Raw genomic sequence first — 9,385 nt, 5'->3', positions numbered from 1 at the left:
CTTGTTCAAGGTTATAAGTTCTTGCCATTTGTTCAGAATAAATTCCCGAAATTTCTCATCATTGGCTAGGAAATATGGATATCGCCATATTTTAGGTGTGGGAGATACTAGTGAGGTCCACAAATCCACCCATATCGGCCCATGGTCCGAAATCGCTATGTTATCAATACCTGCTTCGCGGACTCTCACAAACGCTTGAGAACTTATGAGAAAGTAGTCAATGCGGGAGTGGGTCCCGTGCGCTCGTGAGACATGGGTAAAGTCATGCTCTGTGGGGTGTAAGGTTCGCCACACATCTAACAAATCCAAGTTTTTCTCCAACATAGTAGGTCCTTTACCCATCCCCTGCTCACAACGTCCGCTCTTAGATGTATCTAGGTGAGTGTCTCGGACTGTGTTGAAATTGCCCCCTATTATCAAGGTATCAGTGGAGTATGGGAGTAGGTGAGTATAAAGGCCTCTAAAGAATCCCGGATCATAGTTGTTAGGGGCATAGATATTACACATTACCACTTTCTGGTGATCGAGTTCAGTAACCAAGATAATATATTTCCCTTGTGGGTCTTTGATTTCTTGACTAATTTTTATAGGGAGTTGACGGTTTAGTAAGATGGCGACTCCGGCCGATTTTGATGAGGCCGATGCAAATCTCACATCTGCATCCCACTCTTTAATATCTTTATCAGGCCATTTTAACAACTCCAAAAACTATAGGAGAGTTTTTGAATTGTATGTGACTCTTGTGTGGCTTCTCTGGTGGCTTGCAGTTTCTTCCTCTGTTCTGAAGCTATTAATACACAAAGAACTAGGACTTGGTTTCACTCCAGTGAATATTCTCTGATGCCATGCGAAAGATATCTTCTTACTTAACCTTTTACCACTCTCATATGTAAATTGTTTTTCTGGTGGCGTTTGAAGTTTCCTTGATCACTGAAGCTTTTACCACACTCACTACAAGTAAATAGATTCGCTCCAGTGTGGATTCTCTGGTGACATTTGAAGTTTCCTTTGTGACTGAAACGTTTACCACACTCACTACATGTAAATGGCTTCTCTCCTGTGTGGATTCTCTGGTGACTTTTGAAGTTTCCTTTCTGACTGAAACGTTTACCACACTCACTACATTTAAATGGCTTCTCTCCTGTGTGGATTCTCTGGTGACAATTGAAGTGTCCTTTGTGACTGAAACGTTTACCACACTCACTACATGTAAATGGCATCTCTCCAGTGTGGATTCTCTGGTGACAATTGAAGTGTCCTTTGTGACTGAAACATTTACCACACTCACTACATATAAATGGTTTTTCTCCTGTGTGGATTTTCTGGTGGCGTTTTAAGTCGACTTCCTGAATGAATCTTTTACCACACTCACTACATGTAAATGGTTTTTCTCCTGTGTGGATTTTCTGGTGGCGTTTTAAGTCGACTTCCTGAATGAAACTTTTACCACACTCACTACATGTAAATGGCTTTTCTCCCGTGTGTATTCTCTGGTGGATGATGAGGTCACTCTTCCACCTGCAGCTTTTACCACACTCAGTACATATAAATGGGCATTTTACTTTGGGAATTTTCTTCTCTGCGACATCTGCCTTCACATTGAAGCTTTTTTCAGATCGAATACAAGACAATGGTCTCCCACCAGTAAGGTTTTTTCTGTCCCCTGAAAAGATTTTCCCCTCACATAAGCTTTCATTGCGCTCATTACTTGAAATTGCTCTCTGTCCTGTTTGTAATTTTAGTTGTTCTGTGAAGTTTTCTTTCTGATATAAGTTTCTGTCATCACCAGTACACATGCATAATTTTTCTTCTTTCTGGGAATTTGGGTTTATTATTAAATCTTGCTTGTCAATGATGTTTTCCCCACTTTCAGAACATGAAAATGTTCTCTCTTCTGTCTCCATTTTCTGGTGATTTAATAAAGAGAACTCAGAGCTGTAAGATTCCCCATCTTGAGGGCAATGAGAGGGTCTCTGTCCTGTGTGTGTTCTTTGGTGTATTACTAAGGCTTCCCTGCTAGAAAAGTTTTTCTTACATTTAATACAAGTGAATGTGTTCCCTTGAGTGTGGATTCGCTGGTGTAATTTCAGGGTTAACTTATGTTTGAAACATTTTCCACACTGAGAGCATGGAAAAGGTCTTGCTGCTGTGTGTGTTTTCTGGTGCAATACTAAATGACATTTCCGATCAAAGGTTTTCCCACAGGTGTCACAGTGAAAAGATTTTTTTACTTTCTCCTCTCTCTGTTGAAGTTCAGTAGTCATTTGATCACTGTTAGTACTTTGGAAGGGTCTCTCTGCTCTCAGGTGTTTCTGGTGCTCATGGATGTCTGTGAGCTCCCTGTCACTTCTCACACATGCAGTGACTCCATCTGGTAAGTTTCTTGCAGGTTCTCGCTGCTTCTTCTCCAATTCCTGCTGACTTTGGCTAGTGTCTCCCCCCTCAGACCTCTGGGAAAGATTCTCACAGACATTTCCTGATATAAGTGCTAGTACTATAGGGTGCTCTTCTCTTTTCTCCTCCCTCTTCTCTTCCCTCTTCTCTTCCTGTAATACCTCATTGTCTGTTGGTTATAAAAAGGAGAAATTAATCATGTGTCAGTGGCAATGGCATGAAAAGCTTTCAATGAGTTAGGGTCAGACATTTTGAAGGATTGTACAATGGCTATATGGGATCTCTGTTATTAGAGAATACGGTGATGTAGCAGAAACTTTAGGAGTCACCTGTGAAAACTCCTGTGTGATGTTTTTATAGAGCTCCTGTGATTTATTTTAATTATTCATACATTTATAAAAAAAACTTATATCCTGCCTCCTGCAATGCAATTCTTCAGGGTGGATTACAAAGATAACTGCACACTGAGTTACAAATAAAACATAACATAACATAAAATGGATAAATGAAAACATCTTTACACAATAGAGTTTTCATACACTCATAAATCACCCTCCATCCTGAACTCAGCTGGAAGAGCAGGAGGAATTAAAGGCTCTCTTACATGTTAGTAGCAATCAATACTCAGGAGCAGAGGGAACAGAAGCATCCCTGTCCCTTTAGCCCTCAATGATATCAATGGCTCACAACGTCCTAACTTAGAAGAATTCAAACCCCTTATTTCTGAAGATCACCATCAGTTTCAACTAAGAGCGACTCTGCACAGGGAGCCAGTGAAAATCTTTTAACACAGGAGTTCTGATCATACCTTCCACTGCCACCAATTACGTGACATTTTTATCTGAGCAGCAATAAACCTGCTGTAATGCAGGAACGCTGGAGATCACACAGGTCCCTCCTTTAGGATGCCTGTGGGTCTGGTTCTTCTGGGCTTATCTACTATTTATTGTTTTAAGAACATTTATTATTATCCATTTATAGTGGACCTGCGATACTAAGTGGGTTACAATAATAAATTAAAATAATAATAAACCACATTTAACATACATACAATAGCACATCTACATTTAAAGCACAGATCACTTAAAAAACTCACAAATTTCCATACATTTCCATCTTCTCTATTACATTATATAAATAAAAATGTTTTCCAACCTTACGTGTGTCTGTATAAATTTATTTTCTTTTTATTGAGGGAAAGTGATTTCAAGTATCAGCAGAGAGAGGAGCTCTCAGGGATGGGAGAAAGAGGATGAGAGAACCAATGATGTGGAGAGGAGAGGGAGGACCAGGAGAAAGGGTGAAGTGAGGGAGAGAGGACCAGGAAAATTGTGAGGAGAGGGATTGAGGACAGACTTCATGCACCTATTGATAAATGCAGGCCTGCTTGCACATCTCTGGTGTGGAGCTGACCCAGGGAAAAAAGGATAATGCAATCCTTACCTACAGAGCTCAGGATCTCATAATTCTCCTTCACATCACTGTAAAGCTCCTTATGTCCTTCATCTAAACTCCCCCCTTCCTCCTGGGAGAAAGAGACAGCGAGGTCCTCAGGCATCACCGGCACCTGAAACACAAACCAGAAACGCTCAGGGACACATGGAGGGGCTCAGCTGGGTTTAATCTCTTATTTTATCATGGAAGAGGGGACACCAGGACCCCTCATCCCCAGGAACTGCCAGACTTGTTCCCCTGGAGTCAGATTCCTCTCTGCACCTCAGGGTTTGCAAGTCTAACTATGGAAAGATTCTCTGATCCCAGAGACACAGAATATCAAATGCCTCGGCCTGGATAAATCAGTGAATAATAAAACCCAAGATCATTACCCAGAACCTCAGGAACATCTGATTCTGTCACATCAGGAGAAGTCACTGTGCTCTCATCCTGCTGACTGATCAGCCCCTAACCTTGGGTCATCTTTGATGCCGCTCCCTCCTTCTGCACATCCAATGGTTAACCTAAAGTATGTGGTATCTGGAGTGGATACTACCTTTCATACCCCGTTCCCTCACAGCAAACCCTGGTTCACTCCCTCTCTGCCTCCTGTGGATCCCCCCTCACTCAAAATTAGTAAAACCATATACAGTGCTGCACAAAACACATATAAAAGATGGACCCTGCTTAGGAAAGCTTACAATCTAATCAAGATAACCAGACAGTCTAGGAATTTCTTTTATTAAGAAAACGGTTAAAGATGAATGAGGCTGTAAGGGGAGATAATCAGGTCTAAGATTTAAAAGCAGCCTCAAAAAGGTGGGATTTAGACAGGATATAAATCAGGCGAGAGAGGAAGCCTGACGCAGCGGCTCAGGAAGTCTGTTACAAGCACACGGTGCAGTCAGGAGGAAAGCACGGAGTCAGGAATCGGGGGTAGAGGAGAAGGGCACAGATAGGAGGGACAAATTCGATAAAGTGTTGCTGCCATACTTATCATGGAGCCAAACACACTCCATGCCCAATACGCTTGGAGCTGGTGCAGCTGGTCGATCACATCCCTGATGTACGCGCTATGTTCTTTTGTATATCTTTATGACAATATTGTTTGACACTTATGCTCGCTTCTCATTGGTGAAGCCTACTTACGTAGGCTTATTTTTTGGAAACAGTTTTTAACTTCTAAGTTTTCCTTCTGAGTGAAACACTATCTTGAAGGGAGGCAGAAAAATTTGGGAATAAATGTGCTACCTTGTTCTCCAACGCCTGCAGCCGTTTAGCATGAGCAGAGATTTTCTTCTCCTGGGTCACAGAGCGCAGCTCCAGTGAGGAGATTTCCCCTTGAATCCTTTCCAACTTGCTGCCAAGTGTTGCTTCCAGACGCACCAGAACCATCCACAAAGAGTCCAAAGTTCTGGGCTGCAGTGGATCGGGGAAAAGGGACACAGTTACCCCTGTAACATTTTCTGATCTTGGGGGATCAGCCACAGCCTTCACCAGGGAGGGATCTGGCTCTGGTGAAGGTAAAACTCCCAGTGCTGTCTTCATAACCTTCCTGTACTGCTGCAGGCGAGGTGTCTGAGCTACAGACTGTGACCGCTGTACCCCGGCAGGTCTGGACCCCAGCACTGAAGTCCCAGGACCAACAAAACCATCCATGGGTCCGACAGGAACCTCCGTAAGAGACAGATGAGATGTTTCCTTTCTATTCGATACAGTCAGCAGAGACAGGGAGGGCTGAGGAGGAGAGAAAAAGAGAATGTGAAGAGTTAACTCCCTCCTGTACCAGGCACTTTGGGAAGTAACACAAAACCCTGCAGAAAACACACTCAGCACCTTTGTATCAATCCCATCACAGCTAAACAGCACTAAAAGGCAGAATATAAATCAAATAAATAAACCAAATAGATCAATTACACCCAAAACTTACCCAGCAACAATCTAACGTATGAAACGGTGACACTGGAAATAAGGGAACAGGTCCCAGAGCAGCTGCACAATGAGCTTTCTGTCATACGTGATTTAGAAATGTTTTTACATACCGAGGACCCAAGATGGCCATGTAAGACGTGGAGGAAAACCTTCGGCAGCGCTTTTCCTACTTTTCTGTTCTGCTGCAATTATTGTGCCCCACACGAAGCGCAAGGCTAAGCTTAGAGGGGTAACGACAAGCTTACCCTCAAGCAACCATCTTCAGCCGCGCATAGAGGGTTTTTTCTCAGCGGACACTAATCAGACGCTGGGAAGTGCAGTCGCGGTAGGAAATCTCGAGGAGCGCGAGATTAACCTCTTGACTCTGGATACCACTCTGAGCCCCGGCACGCCGGACAGATCCGTTCCCCCAGGCCAGCTACCGCTGAGGTCCGTGCCAGAATCAGCGCCAAACCCTGTGGAAGCTCAGGGGAGTTTGGAAGCGCTGCAACATCGAGATCCCTTGAGTGTGGATAAGGGACTTTGGAAGTCCCCGGACACAGGAGAAAGGAAAGATCCTGAAAACGAACAAAATCCTCGCGTGGAAATAGCACTGGATATCCCTGGGACATCAGCACAAGGTAGGGGAACGGGCGCAATTAGGACTATGGGTGAAGAGAATCCAAAGGTTGTGGAGACTGATCTATCCAAATATATGACTTTACCCTCTACAATGGAAGGCATTTGTGGGGCTTTAAAATCAATTGAGTCCTCTCTAGCTACTTTATCACAAGTTACTATGGATACTAAAAACCAAGTTTTGATTAACACAACATTACTGTCTTCCTATAATCAAAAAATAGAGGATATTGATAAAAGACTTGATGAATCTGAAAAAATGACTCAGAATTTGATAAAATCGGAAAGAATTACTAATAGAAGACTAGAAAGTCTTGAAAATGCTTCAAGGATTTGCAATTTAAGAATATTAAATTTTCCCCAAATAAGATTGATCTCCCCACTTGAACTCTTTAAAAGCTATATGTTAAATATATTGCATATTCCTGAATCAGCATTTCCAGTTATTACTAAGATTTATTACCTCCCACAAGTTTCAAGAGAAAATGTAAGAATACAGGAAGAGGGGGATCAATCATTGGATGTTTCTGCCATTCTTGAATCATCTATCGAGACAGATATTGCTCAGAGAAGACCAGTATTGGTGACTTTTGCATTCGCATCTGAACGTAATAACATATTAAGAATGTTTTTCCGCAATAGGCAGTTGTTATTCTATGGCCATAAGGTCTGGATCTTTCCAGATCTGATAAGATCTACACAAATAATGCGTAAACAATTCCTTGAATTGAGACCAGATGTTATAAAACTCGGATCGAAGTTCAATTTACGTTATCCCTGCAAACGTGTCATTATTTTTAACAATGTTAATTTTATGTTTTCTTTGAGATTGAACAGCTGAAAACTTTTTTGGAAACTCATACCCAGACATAAAATAATAGTGGTCCGCAGTAAGATAAGATATTAGTATACATGGAGACCTGAAGTGTTACAAGTATAGTTTTTCTTTAATTAACGCTTTGTTTTCTAGTCCTCTCCCTTATTTCCTTTATTTCAGTACAAACGTTTATGTAGTAGAGAAAATTTTCTTTATATGATTATGCCTTTGATTGTACTATATTACCCTAACAAGATGTATGCTTGTTATAATTTGGAAATTTAATAAAAAATAAAATAAAATAAGAAATGTTTTTACATAAATAAAAATCTATTGGAAAACAGAACAAGCTGGACTGGTGCAGATCCTGACACAAAGACTACACAGGAGCTGAATCCCTCACCTCAGTCACACATGGGACAGAGAGAGAGAGAGACCCTCACCCAATAAGGAATATCAAATGGAAAAGAGTAATAGAAAGGACAAAATAATAACTGTAAAGTACAATTACAGCTCACAGAGAGCACAAAGGACAGGGCTCAGGTTTCTGAGAGAGAGAGAGACCCTCACCCAATAAGGAATATCAAATGGAAAAGAGTAATAGAAATGACAAAATAATAACTGTAAAGTACAATTACAGCTCACAGAGAGCACAAAGGACAGGGCTCAGGTTTCTGAGAGAGAGGGAGAGACCCTCACCCAATAAGGAATATCAAATGGAAAAGAGTAATAGAAATGACAAAATAATAACTGTAAAGTACAATTACAGCTCCCAGAGAGCACAAAGGACAGGGCTCAGGTTTCTGAGAGAGAGAGACCCTCACCCAATAAGGAATATCAAATGGAAAAGAGGAATAGAAATGACAGAATAATAACTGTAAAGTACAATTACAGCTCCCAGAGAGCACAAAGGACAGGGCTCAGGTTTCTGAGAGAGAGAGAGACCCTCACCCAATAAGGAATATCAAATGGAAAAGAGTAATAGAAATGACAAAATAATAACTGTAAAGTACAATTACAGCTCCCAGAGAGCACAAAGGACAGGGCTCAGGTTTCTGAGAGAGAGAGACCCTCACCCAATAAGGAATATCAAATGGAAAAGAGTAATAGAAATGACAGAATAATAACTGTAAAGTACAATTACAGCTCCCAGAGAGCACAAAGGACAGGGCTCAGGTTTCTGAGAGAGAGAGACCCTCACCCAATAAGGAATATCAAATGGAAGAGTAATAGAAATGACAAAATAATAACTGTAAAGTACAATTACAGCTCAGAGAGAGCACAAAGGACAGGGCTCAGGTTTCTGAGAGAGAGAGAGACCCTCACCCAATAAGGAATATCAAATGGAAAAGAGGAATAGAAATGACAAAATAATAACTGTAAAGTACAATTACAGCTCACAGAGAGCACAAAGGACAGGGCTCAGGTCTCTGAGTGCAAGTAAAATTGTGAGCTCTGAGCGCAGACTCTCGGGGGCTAAACCCCCTCTGCTCTCTTTCCCAGGGCGGTGCTTACCCCCCCTATTCAAATCTCCTGGGGATTTTTGCAGGGGCTCGGATTTAAAGCCCTGACTCCCCCTCCCCCTCATTGGCTAGAAAATGTCGCAGGGACCCCAGAAAAAGAAAAAGGAGAGGGAGCTTACCCTGCAGGGCTGAGCTTTACTGCGGGTTAGGAGCACGTGGGAGGGGGAGGAGCTCTCCCTCTGCCTGACCTCATGCGTCTTCCGCCTCCTGCAGGCACCGCCCCCTTCTGCTGATCTCACCTCCGATTGGCTGCTGCCTCTGATGATTCATCACCCTGCGACTCCTGGCAGAGCTGCCCGGGTGCCAGCCCAGCACTGACCCGAGCCGCCCAAATGCCCCGGAAAGTGCCCTCCCCGCTGGGTGTGAGGGAGCCCGAGCTGCACAATGTGGGCCCCGCTGCGGGGGCATAAGGGGGATCCCCACCCCCTCCTCCGCTCAGGCTCTGGGCTGGGAGGAGGGTGGCAACTTTTTCACAGCCCAGGACTGGGCACTCGACCCGGCGGGGGGAGGGGGGAGATGCCCCTCCCCTTCCCTTTCATAATTTGAATAAAACATCAAGAAATATAAAATATATATAGTAAGACCATATCAATAATAAAATAAATACTTCAACACAGACGACTAATAAAATATCCAGCAATTATAAAAACTTAAAAAAATGTATCAA

The 9,385-nt window shown here is 42.6% G+C and overlaps 1 protein-coding gene across 1 annotated transcript; it reads right to left on the bottom strand.

The window, feature by feature from the left end:
* Window positions 1-833: 833 nt before the first annotated feature.
* LOC115083456 (oocyte zinc finger protein XlCOF6-like) lies at window positions 834-8,974 on the bottom strand. Its single transcript, XM_029587282.1, has 4 exons — window positions 8,838-8,974; window positions 5,080-5,565; window positions 3,838-3,961; window positions 834-2,563 (listed from the first exon to the last, which is right to left on the bottom strand). The coding sequence occupies exons 2-4, from the start codon at window positions 5,485-5,487 to the stop codon at window positions 867-869; spliced, it is 2,229 nt and encodes a 742-aa protein (XP_029443142.1). The 5' UTR covers window positions 5,488-5,565; window positions 8,838-8,974; the 3' UTR covers window positions 834-866.
* Window positions 8,975-9,385: the final 411 nt, after the last annotated feature.

This window comes from Rhinatrema bivittatum, chromosome 2 (assembly GCF_901001135.1).
Source record: "Rhinatrema bivittatum chromosome 2, aRhiBiv1.1, whole genome shotgun sequence".
NCBI lineage: Eukaryota > Metazoa > Chordata > Amphibia > Gymnophiona > Rhinatrematidae > Rhinatrema > Rhinatrema bivittatum.
The sequence above is the reverse complement of the archived record's forward strand: the minus strand, read 5'-3'. Positions and strand labels throughout refer to the sequence as shown.

What these genes read in the sequence shown, in the direction of transcription:
- LOC115083456 (XM_029587282.1), bottom strand. Translation starts at nt 5,487, where the DNA reads ATGGATGGTTTTGTTGGTCCTGGGACTTCAGTGCTGGGGTCCAGACCT. An exon ending in TGCAGGCGTTGGAGAACAAG is followed by an intron (nt 3,962 to 5,079) that starts GTAGCACATTTA and finishes TTTGTGTTTCAG; the next exon opens with GTGCCGGTGATGCCTGAGGA. An exon ending in TGAGATCCTGAGCTCTGTAG is followed by an intron (nt 2,564 to 3,837) that starts GTAAGGATTGCA and finishes TATAACCAACAG; the next exon opens with ACAATGAGGTATTACAGGAA.